General features: G+C 38.3%; 1 protein-coding gene across 21 annotated transcripts in view; it reads left to right on the top strand.

Annotated features, from left to right (window-relative positions):
* The window catches only part of TASP1 (taspase 1), a 248,642-nt gene extending 225,847 nt beyond the window's left edge, over positions 1 to 22,795 (top strand). For all 21 annotated transcript variants that reach the window (XR_013535126.1, XR_013535125.1, XM_035298384.3 and 18 more), the window contains one exon: positions 21,743 to 22,795. Coding sequence is in view for 19 of the 21 variants with exons in the window: in XM_035298384.3 (XP_035154275.1) it covers positions 21,743 to 21,835 (93 nt within the window). In the remaining 2 variants the exon portion in view is untranslated. The remainder of the gene's footprint in view (positions 1 to 21,742) is intronic.
* The last annotated feature ends 552 nt before the right edge of the window (positions 22,796 to 23,347 follow it).

Below are 23,347 nucleotides of genomic sequence, written 5' to 3'. Positions count from 1 at the left end.
TTGGACATATTTAAGAATGAAATCATGTCATTTACAGCAACCTGGATGGAAGTGGCGGTCATTATGTTAAGTGAAGTCAGGCACAGACAAATTTAGCAGGTTCCCACTCACATGTGAGAGCTAAAAAATGCTGATCTCATGAAGATAGAGAGTACAATGATAAATACCAGAGACTTGGAAGGGTATGTGAGTGGGAGGAGGGAATGAAGAGAGGTTGGTCAATGGGTACAGTAATACAGTTAGAAAGTATGAGTTCTAATTTTTGATAGAGTAAGGTGACTATAGTTAAAAACAGTGTATTATATATTTCCAGTAGCTAGAAGATAGAACTTGAAATTTTCCCAATACATAGAAATGATAAATACTCAAGGTGCTGGATACCCCAAATACCCTGACTTGATCATAACACATTCCATGCATGAAACAAAATATCATGTGTATTTCATACATATGTAAAATATTATGTATCAACAAAAATAAAATAATTAGTATGTCAGTTGAAAAAATTAGTAACATAAAATAACTGATATTGGGTATATACACATCATTTAAAAGATAATTTCAAACCCAGGAAGGATGAAAAATAATTGAAAAAGTTCAATGAGATAAAAATTAAAAACAAAATAATTTTCAAAAATGAAACCTGGTGTGGCTATATTAGTGTCAGACAGAGGAGGGATGAGATAAAACAGGACATTTCATATTGAAAATATGGTCAATTCAGTTAAAAAGGTATAAAACTTCTAAATGTTTATGTGCCTAGTAAAAGAAGCAAATATTGAGAGTAATAAAAGGCGTAATAGACAAGTCTACAATCATAGTTGGAAACTTTAACATCCTTATTTCTCTCAGTATGAAACAAGACATACAATAGTAAATGACTTGAATAAAAATTAGTTAGGATAGGAATGATAGACCCAACTTGACCAAAGTGATATTTATAGAACATTACATTCAACAAGTTATTATTTTCAAGTTCATAAGGAATATTGACCAAGAGAAACTAGCAATTATTTTCAACTGAATGGCAATAAAAACAATATCAGAATTTATAGGATACAATTAAAATATTAGAAGGAAAAGTATGTTCTTAAATACTTATGGTAGAAAAGAAAGTTTAAAATAAATGAGTTAAGCTATCATCTTAAGCTTTAAGAAGAATAGAAAATAATCAAAATAAGAATGAAAGCAATAACATAGAAAAGAAATTTTAAAATGAAGAAAAACAAAGCTAGAAGGTTATTTGACAAAAATTAATGAAACTGATAAAACTTTATAAAGAATGATTAGGAAAGAAAGGGAAAAAAACCCCCACAAACTACCAATACCAAGAATGAAAAGGAAAGAGTCATCCAGGATCACAGATTCTGTAGGCATTAAATGCATAACTTATTTCAACAGAGGCACCAACTTGGATGAATTTATTGAAAAAAAAAAAAAAAAAAAAAACAACAACAACAGCAAACACATAAACCAGAAAATTTAAATAACCATTTACATATTTAAGAAACCGAATTTCTACAAGAAAAACATTCTCATAAAGTGAATGCCCAGATGCTTTCACTGATATGTTATATCAGATATTTTAGGAAGAAACAACATTAATCTTATGCCATTTCTTTCAGAAAATCAAAGCAGAGGGATTGTATTCCAACTCATTTTATAATATAAGGGTAATCTCAGTATTTGACAAAGATATTACAAGGAAGGAAAACTACAGACCAATAGCCCTCATGAATATATGTGCAAAGAAGTTTAATAAGTTATTGCTTAGGGATGAATGATCTAGCAGTATTATTGCATGTGGACACCAAATAAGGATTTTCCAAGGAATGCACAGTTGACTTAACATTTCAAAAGTCAGTCAAGGCCGGGCGCGGTGGCTCAAGCCTGTAATCCCAGCACTTTGGGAGGCTGAGGCGGGTGGATCACGAGGTCAACAGATCGAGACCATCCTGGTCAACATGGTGAAACCCCGTCTCTACTAAAAATTAGAAAAAATTAGCTGGGCATGGTGGCGTGTGCCTGTAATCCCAGCTACTCAGGAGGCTGAGGCAGGAGAATTGCCTGAACCCAGGGGGCGGAGGTTGCGGTGAGCCGAGATTGCGCCATTGCACTCCAGCCTGGGTAACAAGAGCGAAACTACGTCTCAAAAAAAAAAAAAGTCAGTCAGTGCCAACAAATGATACTGGAACATAAGGATATCCACATGCAAGAGAATGAAGTTGGACCCTTTATCCCATATATAAAAACTAACTCAAAATGTATCAGGAACCAAAATGTTAAGAGCTAAAACTATAAATTTCTTAGAAGGACTTAGAAGTAAATCTTTCTGTCCTTTGATTGTGCAATTATTTTTTAGATATGATCCCAAAAGCACAGGCAACAAAAGAAAAAATGTATAAGACATCATAAAAATTTGAAATTTTTATGTTTCAAAAGATAGCATCAAGAAAGTAAAAAAGCCCACAAAATATGAAAAAATATTTTCAAATCATGAAATTGGTAAGGGAGTTGTACCAGAATATATATAGAACTCTTACAAATGAGCAATAAGAAGGCATAAAATGGGCAAGAGATCGGAGTGGACATTTTTCTAAAGAAGATAGACAAATAGTAAGTACAGGAAAAGATGCTCAACATCAGTAGTCATTAGCAAAATGCAGATCACAACCACAAGTAGGTACCACTTCACATCCAACAAGATGGCTATAATAAAAAAGATGAATAATAACAAGTGTTAGTGAGGATGTGGAGAACTTGGAACCCTCATATATTGTTGATAAGAATATAAAAATGGTGCTGCTACTTTGGACAACAATATGGCAGTTCCTCAAAAAGTTAAACCATGTACCGATACACACCGTAGCTTGTATGAACCTGGAAAACATTATTCTAGGTAAAAGAAGCCAGACACTAAAGGCCCATATTGTATTATTCTGTTTATATGAAATGTCCAGAATAAGAAAATCCATAGAGGTAATGTGGATTAGTGGTAGGGGTAAGGGAATGGGGAGTGAGTGCTAATGGGCAGAGGGTTTCTTTTAGAGGTGATGAAAATGTTCTGGAATTAGAACATTGCGCATTTTGCAAATATATTAAAAACTACTGAATTGAACAGTTATTTCAGTGGATGAATTTTATGATATATGAATGATATCTGAGTAAAGCTGTTAAAAATATTAATTGATATAATTTACTGTGTTACCAAAATAAAGGAGAAAGCCCATAAGTTCCTCTTGATTCCATATGATCATCTCAACTTGCATTAATGATCAAAAAACCTCAAAATAGGAGATATCAAAGGAAAATTCCTTAATGTGATTAAGGGCATCATCTATCAAAAACCTACAGCTAAAATCATACTAATTGGTGAAACACTGAATACTTCCTAACAGTGACAACAGACAAAGGGGCTATCTGCTCATCACTTCTATTTAGTTTTTTTACTGGATGCCCCCCTAGTACAGCAAAGCAAATAAAAGATAAAAATTGGAAGTGAAATAGTAAAAACCATAGTTATTCTCAGAGGACATGAAATGAATCTCACAAATGATGTACAAGACCTGTTCCCTGAAAACAATAAAACCTTGCTAAGAGAAATAAAAGAAAACCTAAATAGAGAAACATGTCAAATTCATGGACTGGAAAGCACAATAATCCTAAAATAGACATTCTTTCCAAATTTAGCTATAGATTCAAAGCAGTCTCAATGAAAATTCCAGCAGATTTTTTTAAATAAGAAATTGACAAGTTGGTTTTATAATTTGTATGGGAATTTAAAGGACCTAGAACTGCAAAAATCAACTTTAAAAAATACCAGAGTTAGAGAACTTACACTAGCAGAGTTTAAGACTCACTGTTAAGTTACTGTAATGAAGGCAGTGTTCCTTCACAGAAGAGGCAACCCTAAAAATCAATCTATCAACTTTGAAATCAGCAGGAATACCATCCACCTCTTCTGCAGTTTCATGGCATTCTGAGGGAAGGGAATTACCAGATTTGTTGATGCAGCAGGGTCCACCAGACACTGCAGAAATTATTAAACATTGTCTTAGAATTATAGACAGAAATTTGTCTCAAGAAGAAACTGGCCAGGCATGGTGGCTCACGCCTGTAATCCCAGCACTTTGGGAGGCTAAGGTGGGCAGATCATGATGTCAGGAGATCGAGACCATCCTGGCTAACGTGGTGAAACCCCCGTATCTACTAAAATTACCAAAAAAGAAAAAAAAAAAAAAATTAGCTGGGCATCGTGGCAGACACTTGTAATCCCAGCTACTGGAAAGGTTGAGGCAGGATAATTGCTTGAACCTGGGAGGCAGAGGTTGCAGTGAGCCAAGATCATGCCACTGCAGTCCAGCCTGGTGACAGAGTGAGATTCTGTCTAAAAAAAAAATAAAATTTATTCAATGTGGAGGGCCAGAACAGAATAATCACCAGCAATGAGGATGCTGTTTGTCATCAGATGAAATACAATAAAGATTTCCAAAATGAGAAATTGTACATTCAACAACCTTAATAAAATATTCTTTAAAAAAAGTGGAAGAGGAAATTTAGATGGACACTTGTTTCTCCTGATGTATGGATTTTGGTCACCTTCTTCACAAGTTTTTCTAATTGCTTATTTACTTTAAACTTTAATTAAGTATACATTTTAAAATGTTAGCCTATTGATTTCCTCTTGGCCTTCAAGAATGACCAGTTGTAAACTACTAAAAGCACACAATACCTAGTAAACTCTCATAGGTTTCTCATAATTTCACTTTTCTTTCAGTCTGTTCAGGGATATAAAGAATTTTTCAGGCCAAGTTACTGCTTTAGGGATGTGATTTTTCTGAAATTGGATGAGGCTTAGTGAAATAATACCCTTTTTTGTTCTTAATTCTCATTTTTTTAATTCATAAGGTTATTAGAGTATAACTGGGTTAATAAGCGTATTGTGCTCTTAAAGATAAAAATACCAAAATGGTCACAAAGGAGCTCTTTCTAAAAACTGTCTGATAGAGGTCAACCACGTTGACAGCGCCACAAGTTAGGTTTTTAAACCAAATCTAAGGTGTGCCTTTAGTATTTCTTTTAAGCTCACTCAGCCAAGTAATTTGCCTTTTGAAAGCAGAAGGGAGAATATTGCTTACTAGCTATGTTAAATTTCTCTTGCATGAACCTTGATTACAGGCAGTCTTCTTGTATTCCACTGAGCACTGGACAGTGGAACACCTATAGAACGGATCGACCATGACTTCCTAAAGAGACTTCAGTTTCACAATAGTGGCCAATGGCATTTAGCCATTGAATGGATGTATTCAACCAAATGGATTTATTGACCATATTTTAGATTTGTCAAGAACCACCTAGATAAAAATTGGCCTTAGTCTTAACCAAATTTTAACTGCTTTTGGTAATCTAGTTCTCATGTTACCCAACAACTAAAGGCATCTGATCCCTGGCAGGAAGCCAACTGCCTCTGGCTGGTAGGTAAGGCATCACCAATAAAGCTATGTACTAAGAAAACATCTGAGACAGCTAAGTTTGGCAAGTGCACTTATAAGCCACAGGAAAAGTGGTTAATCACTGATTTTACTTGTACCTTTGAAGACTGCCCAGAATTTCAAATGTAGAAACTTGTGTTTCTTTTTGACGCTCTTAGGGCTGCCAGGATGATCCCATGGGGTTTATTTAGAAAGTCATTTACATAAACAGGAGAAGATTGTGGAAGATTGAATGTATGAAAAACAGTTTCATCAGCCTCCAGTTAACTTCTTAGAGTTGTTGGTCATTTTATTTTTGCCTAATTAGTCTTAACCATTAATTTCTTCCCAATGTTTCATTCAACATTGCTCTAAAGCAATAATTAAAAAAACAAAGAGGGAATTTACTGTGCTGTAAAGAGTATAAATCTTCTCAGAGGTGCAAATAATGTGTATTCAAATTATTTTCACTTTAATCATGGTGTAGGGTAAGATTTTTGCAAAGATAAATGTCTACTGTCTGTTACTTGACTTGTAGACCCTCCATGTTAGTTGAAATGAAGTGAATACCTTTTTTGTTATAGCAACATGAAAAAGTAATGAAGACATTAATTTCTCTATCTCTACATACTTATATAGTTAGCAGTCACAAATGTGAACTTAGAGTATCACCTTGTTACCTTCTAGTACCCAACATTTTAGATAAATAGGTACCTTCCCAGCCAGACTCATGCCTGCTGTTTGTTCACAGGACATATAACCATGACATGTAAATGAGACAAGTGTACTTAAAAATGATTGACTTTATTATGCATAGCAAATGAGTAATGATTACCTCTGGTGTTTCTGTTTTTTGTTTGAGAAGCAGTAGTCAAATGATAAAAGGAATTTTCTCTTGTTTTTTTCAGTCTCGAGACAAAAAAAAAAAACTGTAATCTTGGGCATGTCATTGTTTTTTCATGTTAACTTCCTAACTTGAGAAAAGATATTGGTTTCTATGATTGTAAATACTAAGAATCCTCCATTCACTTCATGCTGTGACAACTCCTATTGCATTATTTTATTAAGTGGGTGAGTGACAGATATGGACTCTACTAGGTATATATTATATGTACAGGTACTAATGACAACACAGTGCCCAACACATAGTAGGCATTTGGTGGACAGCTCTTTAATGAGTGACTGCATGTTGAGCTTTAGGGTAGAACTTTGAGTCAAGATGGTTGCTTGGATACAACATTATGTCCCCATGTCCTTCCTTCGCAGTAATCTCCAGATTTGAGATTAAAAGGCTGTATTCATCATATCAGCATAAAAAAAAAAGTTAAATATATATAAAATACAAATTTTATGGAAAAACCTCACGCAGACTAAAACATTTAAAATTTTATATTAAAATACGATTTTTAAGTTCTGGTTTGTTTTCTCCTGTAAGAGCAGACGATTTGACGACACTGGAACCCACTTCCTATGTGGCAGTGATTGGTTGGAACCAGGGGTAGTCTTCCTGTTGGGTGAGGCTTGGGCACTTCACTTCCACAGTCTTACACCTAGCCTGCTTCACAGGCATTTGAGACTAACCTGTGTTATAGATTTTGAACCCTAAGCCAAGTCCATCTGCTAGAATACATTTTCATTCCAGTATGATTCATTCAAATAATATAGTTTATGTTTTTTAAAAAGTCTTCATCTTGGAGTGCTCATTCTGTTTAATCCTAAGGATTAAAATTCTTTTATGATAATTATAATGTATGACTTTTATGTTCTGTAAGTAAAGCAATATTGAAAATTGGTGAAAACTTAACATTTTGGTATTAACTAACTGAGACATTTGGCTACAGTTGAGCTATTCTCTCTATTCACATTTCTTTCAAATACTTCTGGATGCATTAAGTGGTGGGTACTGACAGTTCGCTTTTGTGCTCTTGAGCTGTCATCGCTGTACTGTACATGTTTGGACTGCACTGTCTGCTGCCATCTGGAAGGGGGAGAATGAAACTTCATTTAGGATGAGGGTTATGTTAACAATTCACTAGTAAAAGATGCTCAGAGTACTTGGAAATATATTTTTCTTCACTTGAAATAGAAAATTAATGTGATTTTAAATGTGCTTCCTAAAAAATATTAAAACCCCAATAGTTCCCTGATTTCTTCCATTGATGACTTTTGTGACTATCATGGTAAAATTTTGAACAATTAAGAGTTAGTCAGGGTTATTACAATAGCTAATAATGACTAAGAAGGAAGCCTTATTATTTGGCTTAGATTTCCGCTATTAAAAAATCCTCAGGAGTAAAAGTTTGATAGAACATAGTGTCTCATTTTTTGAATGAATTATTTATTAAACAATATCATTGAATGCCTTCTGTGTTCAGGTACTTTTCGGGGGACATCATAGTGAACACAGCAGTCATCCCTATACTTGGGGACTAACATACTGGTAGGGGAAACAAACAAGATAAGTAAGGCCTGTAGTATGTTTGCGATAAGTGCTAAAGGTGATGTGAAGCTAGGGAAGGCATTAGGAGGTACAGGGGGCTCCAACAGCAGGCTACACTTTCAAAGATGGCATTCAAGGAAAGTCTTGGAGGAGTTATGGGAGCAAGGCAAGAACATTCCAGGCATAGGGAACAGCGGGTACAAGCACTCTGAAGTAGGAGTGTTCCCGGTGTGTTGGAGGAACAGTGAGAAAGCCAGTCTTAGTGGGTCGGAGTAGGCAAAGGGAGCCAGATATATTATATAATTTCTTATCCATGGTCAGTATTTGGGCTTTTCCTCTGAAATGGGAGCCATTGGGGAGTAATGAGCAGTAGAATGACATGAAGTGACTTACACCTGAAGAGGCGACTCCAGCTGCTGAACGGGATGCAGGGTGGAAGGTTGTTGCCATAGAGGTGAGTGATAATAATGCCTTGGACTAGAGCATTAGCCACACAGGCTGTGAGAAGTAATTGGCTTTTCCATGTATTTTAATGGGGTTCACCAAGAATAGAAAAGGCAATGATGACTCTTAAAATTTTGGCCTAAACAGAAGAATGGAATTGCCATCTATTGGGGTGAGGAAGAAGGTGAAGTGAGGGAAGAAGACTTGAGGGGAAGTAGCAGAAACTCAGTTCTGGACATGTTAATTCCAAGATGCCTGTTAGGCATCAAATGGGGAGGCCCAAAAGGTAGTTGGATATATGTGTCTGGAGTTTAGGAGAAAGGACTAAGATGGAGATACATATTAGGAAATCTCAGCATATAAACATTTTTAAAAAAACATTTGGATGAGATCACCAAGAAAGTGAACCCAGACAGGTGAAAAGATCCCTGGGGACCTTCTGTAGTTATAAGTTGGGGAAGCAGCCAGGGAGACTGAGAAGTTATAATCATAGAGGTCAGAGGAGAGCCAGGTGAGCCTGGTGTCCTAAAAAACAAGGGAAAAGGTGTCTCAAGGAGAAGCAGGTGATCAGCTTTCTCAGATGCTGTTGCTGGGCCTTGTGAAATTAGATCTGAGGACGGGCTATTGGATTTGTCCTTGGAAGTTATTTCTTCCTTTGATAAAGAGGGGTTTTGGTGGAGAGGTCGGAGCAAAAAGCTGATGATAGGCAGCTTAAAGAGAAAATGAAAGGAGAGAATTTGAGGTGACAAATGTAGATAACTCTTTCAAAGAACTTTGCTGTAAATGGAAGTAAAGAAATGATGCGGTGACTGGAGGAGGAGGTAGATCTAGAGTTATTCTTACCTCAATTTCCAGTGCAACCAGATGCTTTGCTTTATATCAAAAACACTTCACAGATATTTTTCTTCAAAATGAGTGGAAGGAAAGTGGTCTAACTGTTGAGTCCTAGGATACTACAACATTTAGTGGTTGGGGAGATGAAGAATCCGCAAAGGAAAGTGAGGTTAAGCTTTGGAGTAAAACGAAAGTTTGATGTATTATTTGTAGTAGTTTCAGGTACAGCTAGTATTAAGGCATTCCTTGACATTTGGGATGAACTGACTTTTATAGAGTCACACAGATCTTTTGAATGGAGGATGTCTGAACCTTTCTATGCTCATGTGCTCTAAGAAGAGTAGAACAATGTAGAGCAATAAATTTGCAGCTTTTGCCCATGCTTCCCTGCTGCCCCTGCCTTTTTTTTTTTTTAGACAGAGTCTTGCTCTGTCACCCAGGCTAAAGTGCAGTGGTGCGATCTCAGCTCACTGCAACCTCTGCCTCCTGGGTTCCAGCAATTTTCCTGCCTGAGCCTCCCTAGAGGCTGGGACTAGAGGTGCATGCCACCATGCCCAGCTAATTTTTGTATTTTTTTTAGTAGAGATGGGGTTTTACCATATTGGTCAGGCTGGTCTCAAACTCCTGACCTCGTGATCTGCCCACCTTGGCCTCCCAAAGTGCTGGGATTACAGGCGTGAGCCATTGCTCCTGGTGCCCCCAACTTTTTTTTTTTTTTTTTCAAAAGAGAAAGTACCTCCCGGGACCTAGAAGAAGTCAGCTTGAGAAATGCTGCTATCTGGGTCTTAATGCCCTAACAGTTCTTTGGTGGCATGGGTCAGATCAGTAAGTCAGGAAGCACAAGACTTTGAGAAAGAGAATTTTCTTCAAATAAGTGGTTGGTGGTTTTCATTTTTTCCCCTCCAAAATTCCTCACTGAAAGATTAACTGAGATTCTCAGGAAATTATCTGTTACACAAATGGATAGTAGCTTCATTCTTAATGATAGTTTAAGTGTTAGCTTTTCATTTCTTTTTAAATAGAAGATGCTGTTTTCAAACTATAGTAAGATTCATGTTATCTGGCAGCTTACCAACCAGAAGACCATAAATGACATTTTGGGTTTCACCTAGTACAAATCATCAGGATGTTGAGACCTCCCTACCAGGTTCCCTATGAAGAGGAAACTGCTATCTTGACCAAGGAAATGGTGACCCAGAGCCTCCCCTTACAGACCCAAAGAGAAACCCTCAGTAGTAAAACTCCACAGAATGTCAGAATCAGAAAGAACTCTGAATGTAATTGAGTTGAAGTTTTTCACTTTTACCTACAAAGACGTTGAAACTGAATTCCCGATCCAGAAACTATTCAGTCTATCAACAGCAGAGTTAAGGCTTAAACCAAGTTAAGCCCCTGAATCATCCTGAAATTTGTTGGTAAGATTTGTGACAGTAGCTTTCCTGAGCAAGCCCTGTTTCACCCTGAAAACCTGCTTTGTCAAAAGCCTCCTGCAGTTAAAGGCACGTCTCTTAACAGAGCCAGATTTAGAATCCTCCTTCATGTTAAGTCTTTGGGAAGAGTCAAGATAGTTCTAAATTTGGAGTCCAGAGGCTTTCATTCACATATCAATTTTTCCACTTCCTCTCTGACCATAAGCAAACCACATCACCATTCTAAGTCTCATTGTTTTTTTTTATCTGAAAAAAATAGGTATAGTATACATCTTTCTGTCTGACATGGTATTTTGAGATCTCATTGATGCAAAAGTGCTGTGCATCATGCAGATATAGGGATTATGGGATTAAAACTAAAGCATTATGCAAATATAGGGATTTATTGTTAAGATTTCACAAGGAAGTAGTTTCTGCATCCTTCAAAGACATAATTGCATTCAGAGCAAGATTCTTGCATTTCATTCTTCTGTTCCCCAATAATAACTTGCAGAATAAGTATTTCTTAAATAATGGAGCACTTTTATCATCTGTAGCAAGAAGGAATATTCATGATAATTCTCCACGTGAGTGGTGGAGTAATAGGTACTGTGGGGCTTGCCATGTTGATGTGAGTATCTTAACAGGCTTTTAACTTAAAAATAGGAAGGAACTCTTGTCTGATGTTGCCTCTGACTGAAGTGTGGTGTCAGTAAGCCTGGTAAAAGTAAGAACCAAATTGGCCTTGAGGCTGGAGCAACATGCTATTCTCATCAGACAGCATTTTAATCTTATTTTAAATGGACATGATATTTATATGTGAGAACAATAGAACATTTTGCCCTTTATATACTTTATATATCCCTGTTTCAGTGCTAACAATGAAATTTACCCTAATGTCATCTTGGTGTTTTGTCCACGTTTGCTAGTGATCTTTTATGGCATCCTTGTTTTCAATGTGGAGAATGAGGTATGAGCGACACAGAGTAAGATGAATAACATATGGCATTCCTCTCTCATTCTGTTGATATTTCTGATTGGTTGGTTGAACTTGGGAATTATATCTTCAAACTGCTCTGGCCTATTTAATATTTTTAATTTAAGACAATGAGAAAATAGAAGTAAATACTTTTTTTTGATTCATTAACAATGTATACATAAGCTAAATGAAGTCAGCATCAGAGATTATCCAAACTCTGAAAGAATGCTCTAGAGATCATCTAACCCAGTCTTCATTTTCCATTGCCCAATATCACACAGGCTTAGGAAGTAGGCACCCAGATCTTTTCAACTATAGTTACTGGATTTTTATTCTATAAAACATATACATTATTCCAGAGCTATATTAAGCAAGTTCATGTGAAACTGTCAGTTAGTTGAGTACATCTGCTTTCAGGATGAAGGCTGAAGTCCAAACTCTATTTTTAGAGCAGTTAACTACATTCCAAGGTTTAATGCTGCACACAAAGAATGCTTAGAATATACTTATTCACAAATTGCATCTTTTTGAAAGACAGCTCTTAAAAAGCAATGAGCAGGGAACTTCTGGGAAAAGGATGGGCAGGGAGTGGCAGTACCTGCTGATTCAACTCATTAAGAGAGAAAAAAATTTAAAAGCCCACAATAGAAACAAGGCAATAAAAACCAACCAGACACACTTCCTCAGCCCTTCTCTTGCCTTTCTCTCTGGACTTAGTCATTGAAGGTCTATCACATTTGCGCCACTAAAAGAAAGCTGAAGCCGGTCACACACAGTGGCTCATGCCTGTAATCCCAGCACTTTGGGAGGCCAAGGTGGGCGGATCATGAGGTTAGGAGATCGAGACCATCCTGGCTAACACAGTGAGACCCCGTCTCTACTAAAAATTCAAAAAAAACATTAGCCAGTTGTGGTGGCACTTGCTTGTAATCCCTGCTACTTGGGAGGCTGGGGTAGGAGAATCGCTTGAACCTGGAAGGTGGACATTGCAGTGAGCCAAGATTGCAGCACTGCACTCCAGCCTGGGCAACAGAGCTAGACTCCATCTTAAAAAAATAAAAAAGAAAGAAAGAAAGCTGAGGGTAACTATTATCATGTCAGGCAAGAATTCACGAGACAAGGATGTGAGGTAATGTCAGCTCACAGTACCATATTTACATTACCCAAGGAGTGATAAATACAGAAGGGAAACCTGTTGTTAAATGGATTTTTATTCTTTAAACTGTACATAATATTCTAGATTATGTAAAAGTTCATGTGACATTGTTAGTGCATGAAAAATTAGATGTTTTCTATGACTCAGCAATTTGAAAAATAAGAATTAATGGGAGAAGGGAAAATGGTAGAAAAAAAGGGTATCTGTTTCTTCAAAAGTACATGGTAACATAAAATTGAGCTGTATACACTTGTGTCTCAGGAGGCTGGAGTCCTGCATTCCAGGAGGGAAAATGCCCATGCAAACAAGTTTACCCTAGTGTTTTTCATGTTCCTGCTGGTGTTGGATTTGTGAGAATATTATTATTGCAGCATAACACAACAAATGTACAAGACTCAGGGCTGCCATTTGACTACTGTTTAGATTGCTGATGCCTCTAATGTTCTCTCTCTGAAGGGAGAGAGGACTTTTAAAATTAAGTCATATGCAGTTTTCCTAGAAACCATAAAAGAGCAGTTTCTAAGGCAGTCTTAAAAGATCTTGAGATCCAAGATGGCCGATTAGACATAACTCCAGTGCACAACACTGAGCAAGAGAGATGCAGAAATCCAGAGATCTCCTAGCTCCAACTGAGGTACCAGGTGCATTTCAACGCATCTGGTATGATGGTGAGCAAAGCCCACTCAGGGCAGACCGAGGCGGGGAGGGGTGCTCCTTCACCCAGAAAGTGCATCTGACTGGTGAGTCAGAGGCTCCCCTCTGGCACTCCAGTCCAGATATAGCACTTCCCCCAAAGCCTCAGCAATACACAGAACAGGGGATTTTTGCCAGTCAAGCACCGGGAATTACAAGCATGGAGTTGAATAAGAGCCTGCGGATTGAGCTATTGTCCCTTGCCCCCGCCTGGAAGGAGAGGGAGCTATAAGCAGGAGCAGCTGAGCAGGTACCTACCACGTGACCAGAGAGGAAGCTGAAAGGTGGAGACAGCCAGGTGCCTCTGAGTGGATCCCTACCCTCCCCCACAAACCCTAGAGGGCTGAAGCTCTGACTCTAGTGGGTTGCACAGCCAGTGCCACAGCCTGAGATGAAGCCTGAATGATCCAGCCCAGTGGAGGAAGGACACAACCCACCAGCAGAGGGAAGAGACTGGGCTACATGGTTTAACAAAAACACAAGAAGCCTATGTAGCAACGGGACAGGATGCCGTTCTTGACAACCCAGCAGCACCTACAGGTCAGGGGAAGAGGTGGGCCTGATCTCCCAGTATAAACAAAAAAGACAGGAAGCTTCCCTAGTAACCTGAAGGAGTCCCTAGAAACCCAGTAGCACCTCCACAGGCAGACAAGCCACCTCATCAAGTAGCTCCCTGACACCACAGCCAGGTAAATCCACAAAGATGGGAAAAACCCAGTGCAAAAAAGATGAAACCATCAGAGACCAGAACAACTCTTCTCCTTCAAGGGATCACAAACTCCTCAACAACACAGGATCACAACTTGACCGAGGAGTGTGACAAATTGACAGAAACAGGCTTCAGAAAGTAGATAAAAACAAACTTTTCTGAGTTAAAGGAACACATTCTAACTCAATGCAAAGAAACCAAAAACCTTGAAAAAGGTTACACAAAATGCTAACTAGAATAACCAGCTTAGAGAAGAACATAAACAACTTGATGGAGTTGAAAAACACAGCACAAGAACTATGTGAAGCAAACACAAGTTTTAATAGCCGAATCAATTAAGCAGAAGAAAGGATATCAGAGATTGAAGATCAACTCAATGAAATAAAAAGAGAAGGCAAGACAAGAGAAAAAAGAGTAAAAAGAAATGAACAAAGCCTCCAAGAAATATGGGATTATGTGAAAAGACCTAATCTACACTTGATCAGTGTACCTCAATATGATGGGGAGAATAAGTCCAAGCTGTAAAATACGCTCCAGGATATTATCCAGGAGAACTTCCCAAGCCTAGCAAGGCAGTCCAAATTTCAAATTCAAGAAATACAGAGAACTCCACAAAGATATTCCTCAAGAAGAGAAACCCCAAGGCACATAATTGTCAGATTCACTGGGTTGAAATGAGGGAAAAATGCCAAGGGCAGCCAGAGAGAAAGGTCAGGTGACCCACAGAGGGAAGCCAATCAGCCTCACAGCAGATCTCTTGGCAGAAACCCTACAGGCCAGAATAGAGTGGAGGCCAATATTCAAAATCCCTAAAGAAAAGAACTTTCAACCCAGAATATCATATCCAGCCAAACTAAGCTTCGTAAGTAAAGGAGAAATAAAATCCTTATGGACAAGCAATTATTGAGAGATTTTGTCTCCACCAGACCTGCCCTACAAGAGCTCCTGAAAGAAACACTAAGCATGGAAAGGAACAAGTACCAGTCACTGCAAAAGCAAACCAGTTGGCAAAGACCAAAAATGCAGTGAAGAAAATGAGTCAACTAATGCGAAAGAAAACCAGCCAGTAACAAAATGGCAGGATCAAATTCACACATAACAATATTAACATTGAAGGTAAATGCCCTAAACACCTCAATCAAAAGACAAAGACTGGCAAACTGGATAAAAAGTCAGAACCCATCAGTGTGCTGTATTTAGGAAACCCATCTCACATACAAAGACACATATAGACTCAAAGGAATGGAAGAAGATTTGCCAAGCAAATGGAGAACAACAACAACAACAACAACAACACAGGGGTTGCAATCCTAGTCTCTGATAAAATGGACTTCAAACCAACAAAGGTCAAAAGAGACAAAGAAGGGCATTACATAATGGTCAAAGGATCAATCCAACAGGAAGAGCTAACTGTCCTAAATATATAGGCCCCAACACAGGAGCACCCAGATACATAAAGCAATTTCTTAACAACCTAAAACGAGATTTAGACACTCACACAATAATAGTGGGAGACTTCATCACTCCATTGTCAATATTAGACAGATCAACGAGACAGAAAATTAAGAAGGATATCCAGCACTTGAATGCAGAGCTGGACCAAGCAGACCTAATAGACATATACAGAATGCAACACCCCAAATCCACAGAATATACATTTTTCTCAGCACAACATTGCCCTTACTCTAAAATTGACCACATCATTGGAAGCAAATCACTCCTCAGCAAATACAAAAGAACAGAAATCATAACAGTCTATCAGACCACGATGCAGTCAGACTAGAACTCAGGATCAGGAAACACACTCAAATCCTCAAGACAACTTGGAAACTGAACAACTTGCTTCTGAGTGTCAACTGGATAAACAATGAAATGAAGGCAGAAATAAAGATGTTCTTCAAAACCAAGCAGAATGAAGACACAGCTTCCCAGAATCTTTGGGACACCTTTAAAGCAGTGTCGAGAGGGAAATTTATAGCAATAGATGACCACCAGAGAAGAGAGGAAAGATCTAAAATCGACACCCTATCGTCAAAATAGAAAGAGCTAGAGGAGCAAGATAAAAAAAACTCAAAAGCTAGCAGAAGACAAGAAATAACTAAGATCAGAGAACAACTGAAGGAGACAGAAACACAAAAAAAACCTTCAAAAAATCAATAAATCCAGGAGCTGGTTTTTGAAAAGATCAACAATATAGACCTTAGCCAGATTAATAAAAAAGAAAAGGGAGAAGAATCAAATAGATTAAATTTAAAACGATAAAGGGGCTATCACCACGGATCCAACAGCAATACAAACTACCATCAGAGATTACTACAAAGAGCTCTACTCACATAAACTAGTAAACCAGGAAGAAATGGATAAATTCCTATACACCTGTACTCTACCAAGACTAAACCAGGAGGAAGTTGAAACCCTGAATAGGCCAATAACAAGGGCGGAAGTAGAGGCAGCAATCAATAGCCTACCAACCAAAAAAAGTCCAGGTCCAGATGGGTTCACAGCCGAATTCTACCAGACGTACAAAGAGGAGCTGGTTCCATTCCTTCTGAAACTGTATCAAACAATATATAAGGAGGGAATCCTCCCTAACTCATTTTATGAGACCCACATCATCCTGATACCAAAACCAGGCAGAGACTCAACTAAAAAAGAAAACTTCAGGCCAATATCCATGATGAACATCAACACAAAAATCTTCAATAAAATACTGGCAAACAGATTGCAACCTCACATAAAAAAGCTTCTCCATCACGACCAAGTAGGCTTCATCCTGGGGATGCAGGGCTGGTTCAGCATACGCAAATCCATAAATGTAATCCATGACATAAAGGGAACCAACGACAAAAACCACATGATTATCTCAATAGATGCAGAGGAGGCCTTCAATAAAATTCAACAGCCCTTCATGCTAAAAACTCTCAATAAACTACGTATTGAAGGAAGGTATCATAAAATGATAAAAGCTGTATATGACAAACCTACAGCAAATATACTGAACGAGCAAAAGCTGGAAGAATTCCCTTTGAAATCAGGTACTAGATGAGGATGCTCTCTCTCACCACTCCTATTCAACATAGTATTGGAAGATCTAGCCAGAGGAATCAGGCAAGAAAAGAAAGAAAGGGTATTCAATTAGGAAAGAAGGCAGTCAAATTGTCTGTATTTGCAGATGACATGACTGTATATCTAAAAGGCCCCATCATCTCAGCCCAGAATCTCCTGAAACTGATAAGAAACTTCAGCAGCAAAGTCTCAGGATACAAAATCAATGTGCAGAAATCACAAGCATTCCTATATACCAATAACAGACAAACAGAGAGCCAAATCAAGAGTGAACTCCCATTCACAATTGCTACAAAAAGAATAAAATAGCTAGGAATACAATTAACAAAGGATGTAAAGGACCTCTTCAAGGAGAACTACAAACCACTCCTCAATGAAATAAGAGAGGACACAAACAGAAGGAGAAACATTCCATGCCCATGGTTAGGAAGAATCAATGTCTTGAAAATGGCCGTACTGCCCAAAGTAATCTACAGATTCAATGCTATCCCCATCAAGCTACCAGTGACCTTCTTCACAGAACTGGAAAATACCACCTTAAACTTCATATGGAATCACAAAAGACCCTGCGTAACCAAGACGATCCTAAGCAAAAAGAACAAAGCCGGAGGCATCACACTGCTGGACTTTAAACTATACTACAAGGTTACAGTAATCAAAACAGCATGGTACTGGTACCAAAACAGAGACACAGACCAATGGAACAGAACAGAGACCTCAGAAGAAACACCACACATCTATAACCATCTGATCTTTGACAAACCTGGCAAAAACAAGCAATGGGGAAAGGACTCCATGTTTAATAAATGGTATTGGGAAAACTGGCTAGCAATGTGCAGAAAGTAGAAACTGGACCCTTACCTGCCACCTTACACTAAAATTAACTCCAGATGGATCAAAGATTTAAACATAAAACCTAACACCGGCTGGGAGTGATGGCTCACGCCTATAATGCCAGCACTTTGGGAGGCCAAGGCAGGTGAATCACGAGGTCAAGAGATCGAGACCATCCTGGTGAACAAGCTGAAACCCAGTCTCTACTAAAAATACAAAAATTAGCTGGGCATGGTTGCGCGTGCCTGTAATCCCAGCTACTCAGGAGGCTGAGACAGGAGAATTGCTTGAACCCAGAAGGCGGAGGTAGCGGTGAGCCGAGATCGTGCCATTGCACTCCAGTCTGGGTAACAAGAGTGAAACTCCGTCTCAAAAAAAAAAAAAAAAAAAAACCTAACACCATAAAAACACTAGAAGAATATGTAGGCAAAACCATTCAGGACATAGACATAGGCAAGGACTTCATGACTAAAACACCAAAAGCAATGGCAATAAAAGCCAAGATAGACAAATGAGATCCAATTAAACTCCAGAGCTTCTGTACAGCAAAAGAAGCCATCATTAGAGCAAATCAGCAACCAACAGAATGGGAAAAGTTTTTGCGATCTACCCATCTAACAAAGTGCTAATTTCCAGAATCTACGAGGAACTAAAACAGATATACAGGAAAAAAACAACCCTATTCAAAAATGGGCGAAGGATATGAACAGACACTTTTCAAAAGAAGACATATATGAGGCCAACAAACATATCAAAAAACGCTCATCATTAGTCATTAGAGAAATGCAAATCAAAACCACACTGAGATACCCTCTCATGTCAGTTAGAATGGTGATCATTAAAAAATCTGGAGACAGCAGATGCTGGAGAGAATATGGAGAAATAGGAACACTCTTACACAGTTGGTGGGAGTGTAAATTAGTTCAACCATTGTGGAAGACAGCGTGGCGATTTCTCAAGGATCTAGAAATAGAAATTCCATTTGACCCAGCAATCCCATTACATACCCAAAGAATGATAAATTGTTCTATAAAGACACATGCATACATATATTCATTGCAGGCCTGTGTACAATAGCAAAGACCTGGAACCAACCCAAATGCCCATCAGTGATAGACTGGACAAAGAAAATGTGGTACATATACACTGTGGAATACTATGCAGCCATAAAAAACGATGAGTTCATGTCCTTTGTAGGGACTTGGATGAATCTGGAAACCATCATTCTCAGCAAACTGACACAAGAACAGAAAGCCAAACACCATATGTTCTCACCCATAGGTGGGTGTTGAACAAGAAAACACATGGACGCAGGGAGAGGAACATCACACACTGGGGACAGTGTGGGGGTGGGGAGGGAGAACATGGAGAGAAATGCCAGATATAATATGTACCTAAAGTAAAATAAATAAATTTTTAAAAAAAGATCTTAACATTGAGTATGAATAATAGGAAATTTCAGCTACTACTTAGATTGTGATTAGGATATCAGGTAATTAAATACTTTCTATATTTTAATTTTCTTGTTTTAAAAATCTTTGAGCTAAATGTGTTAATCCAGTGTGTTTGGTTTTATAAGAAAGGTATAGCTCTAATAATATTGGCTTTGGATAGTCAGTTTAATTTACAAGTTGATAGTTTTTCAAGGTGTGTTACCCTCAAGATTTGGTCTGTGTGTCTCAGGGAATTAGCAAGAAAGCAGCAAATTATACTACACAGCCAGTGACTTCCGTTGATGTGGAGCTGTTCGCATCTGAGAATCTAAAGCTCCATCCCTATTCTAACAGCATGGTCAGTTGGAAGGTGGAAAATTTGGCCTTCACCTTCACCAGGGATGCAGCTGCCACCATATGAGAAGTTGGGCTATCTTGAACAGAAAGAGTGTCTTAAGATTCTGCATGTTTACATCAACATAGCCCTAGAGTGGTCTGTTTCAGTCATTTACCCCACTCAGCATTTCCAGAGTGTGCTTCTGTGTAGAACACATGGTCAGGTACAGGGAAACTGAGATGTATGTAACACAAGCTTCTGCCTACAACCAACTTTCAATTACAGAAACCTAAAAACTTGAAACCAAGACTGGTTGAGAAATGCTCATATAGGGGCTATAGGAGCTAGAAGAAGAGCTTCTAAGTTCAGTTGGGCCTGGTCAAGGGGGTCTTCCCTTGAGAAAGAGCAAGGAAAAGGTATCAGAGACATGAAATCAGAGAGCTGTGTGAGCAGGGCATGCAGCGAGGCGTGGAAGGAGATGACCCAAAACGGATGTCTGCTGCTTTTTCATGTATCATTTTCCTGTGTTATTTCACATTAGTTCCAAATTTGAATGAAAGTACACTGCTATTTAAATATTGTAAAGGTACCTAAAGTTATTCTGCTTGTAGGATACTCTAGCGTCTACACCATCCTTAGACACTTGCTCTGTGTAAAACAGTTCATTGTATTTTTTATGCTGACGTCCAGGTTTGTTGTAGAAAGTGGTCTATTTTAGGCTAAAGAGAAATTTAAACTCACTTCTCTAAAAAAGAACTTTGGAGATAAGCTCATATAAAACATTTTCTTAAACAGCTCCCACTGTTTATATGATTTGATGCCCCATTGAGATCTCCACAGGAAGCTTCAAATACATCTTGGCTTACACTTTTTCAGACCAAGGTTACTTGTCTTCCAATGAGACTCACCATGTTTCAGTACTTAGGGAAAGCTCGTTTATAGAAACAAGTATAGAAGATGGCCTGAAGTTTATGCAGCCCCCTTAGAAATTCCAGACATTTATCTATCCTTGGATTAAGCCAGTTCACCAAAAAGAGGAATTCTTAACTGACATCATCCTGACCCCTCGTGAAACAGAGGGAAGTGCTTACTTCTTCTACCAGAGCCTCCAGCACCAGCTTCCTTTGGGTGATGTAACACTCAGCCCTACAAAATTCCCTGTTGTAAAGCTAATGTCTTCATTCAGTCACTAAACACAGTGCCCCCTTTACAAAGACCTATAGGAGAAATGGCTCCTTGGTCTCAGAGCCAGGAACAATTGTTCTCATCGGAGCAATGGGTTTGCTGTGATGATGCTGCATCAATCACCTGTCTGATCTGTGCTCCCAGAAAACTGAGAGACAGGGCAGCAGTCTTGCCTCCGGCACAGGTACCAACTCCTCAGCTTAGATTTGTGGTAACCCCACTTCTGTCTTTATTTTGTAAGCTCTTATTTTTCTTCTCATTTCCTGTCCTACTTTAGGCTCTTGAATTATCTGAATTTTTGTACACTACTTAAATTCTTTAAGGAATAAATTTAGGGTATGAACATGTATTAAGTATCCTTAGTTATTCTGTTTAGAGGACAAAACATATAAATTATTAGTTTTCAGATAATGAATATACTCAATACAGCTGACATTAAAACTGCTACTCTTGTGAATATGACTGAACCATACATTCTGTGCGGTCAGGGGTCTTGGCTAACTTGGTCACTTCTGTATCTCAAGTTGCTATTGCTGTGCTTGGCATGTAGCAAATGCTCAGGAAATATTTCTGAGTGTGAACAAAAGATCTTTCAGTAACTGAAGTTTACCAATGGTGCGCAGTCTGCAGATGCTCAGAAGCAAAGTGAAGGCGTAATGCTCTGGTGTTTTCTCCACCTTTTTTGGACATGGGTGAGGGTGTAGCAAGGGACACCACTGACCCCTCTGATGCTCTCCTGTCTCTCTCTGCAGACTCACATTTCAAGACTCCCTCCTGGTGCGGTGGCAGGACAGTCCGTGGCAATCGAAGGTGGAGTGTGCCGCCTGGAGAGCCCAGTGAACTGACCCTTCAGGCTGAGTGTGAAGCGTCTGAGAGGCATTTCAGAACCTGAGCTTTTTGGGGTTTTTAATTGAATTGGCTGTTTTATCTTCCTTGTTTTATAATTCCTATTGCAACCACGTGCACTGCTCGAGACACAAGTGCTGTAGTTAGCGCTTAGTGACATGCGGGCCTTTGGCGGGTGAGCGGGACTGTGTGTGTGTGTGCGCGCACACACATGTGTGCATGTGTGTATGTGTGCAGTATGTATGTTCGCTTCTCCCTGGATGAAATAGAAACTCCTTGTTATGTGACCAGGAATGGTTAAATCATCTTTATGTAATGTACGCTTTAACTGTTTACAAGTAAAACCTAAAGTTGCAGGAAACATTTATTTCGTTAAGAGGTACCAACTGTCCCTGATGTAATGTGTCAGAACTGAAGAGTAAATCACTTGTTTATGACTTGACAGTGGTAGTGCTTCATTTAATAAGAGTAAGAAGTAATAAGGTGTTTTTATTCGTTAACCAGTTTAAGTGGATCCTGTGGTAACTTAAACTGTTGTTCTCATCCCTTATATGGGGCATTTTTCTTTAACAAAGAATGGTTTCAGTGAAACAATCTAGCAGAGAATTAATGTCAGAACCTTTTAAAATAATTGTCTGATTGATACAGTTTGTACTTCTTTCGTCAAGCTTTTCTAAGCTTAAATATTGCATAACTTCGAGCTGTATGGGCTATATTATGAAAGAATATGTAAAGAGAACATACAGTAATGCACAGTCCTTAATTTGTGTATAATGGAATGTTATTTACAATATAACACTGTAAATAAGAAAGCAAAGTTTATGGGAAAATTCAATATTATCTTTGTTTTTGTTTAAATATATTTTTAAGATAAAGGCACAAAAATAAAAGAAGCATATTACTGGGTATAGTATGTGACTCCTCTTCTCAAACTAATAAATTATCTTTTGAATCCCTGACTGGAGAGCTGTCATTTATTTTGTTTGTCAGATGTTCTTCCAGAAATCACACCATTATCCATCTTGTTGTTGTTCCGACTGTTCAAAGGCCAGTCTTACGCAGTAAAAAGACACTGGCGAGATGGAAACGGACCTTGGTCCCCGATTGAATGGTCAATATGAAAGTCTCTAAAATTTCGGTTGCAATTTGATAAAAATAACAAAGAGTAGGAATAAGAACACTTTACTTTGAAAAATTGTAGTGGCAGCTAAGAGCTCGATAGTTTCAGTTGATAAATTACTTCTAAATGTTATATTCAGGGATTCTGGAGCCACTTAGGAAAGCCAGGACTTTCCTTCTGATGTTTTTCTATGTAAGAGTGGTTATCAAGAAGATACTAAAGACAGACGCACTCGGGGGAGGAAGTTCCCTGCACCATGTAATCATGGCTCTGGGCAGTAACTGATAAAGCCCAGATAAAATTATACACTTGACATCAATGTATGGCCAAATTATAAAGGAAAGACAACCAAACTGGAGTGGGTGTAAATATGAATAATTTGAGAGTTGCT

The sequence above is a fragment of the Callithrix jacchus genome, chromosome 5 (assembly GCF_049354715.1).
Source record: "Callithrix jacchus isolate 240 chromosome 5, calJac240_pri, whole genome shotgun sequence".
Taxonomy (NCBI): domain Eukaryota; kingdom Metazoa; phylum Chordata; class Mammalia; order Primates; family Cebidae; genus Callithrix; species Callithrix jacchus.
The sequence above is the reverse complement of the archived record's forward strand: the minus strand, read 5'-3'. Positions and strand labels throughout refer to the sequence as shown.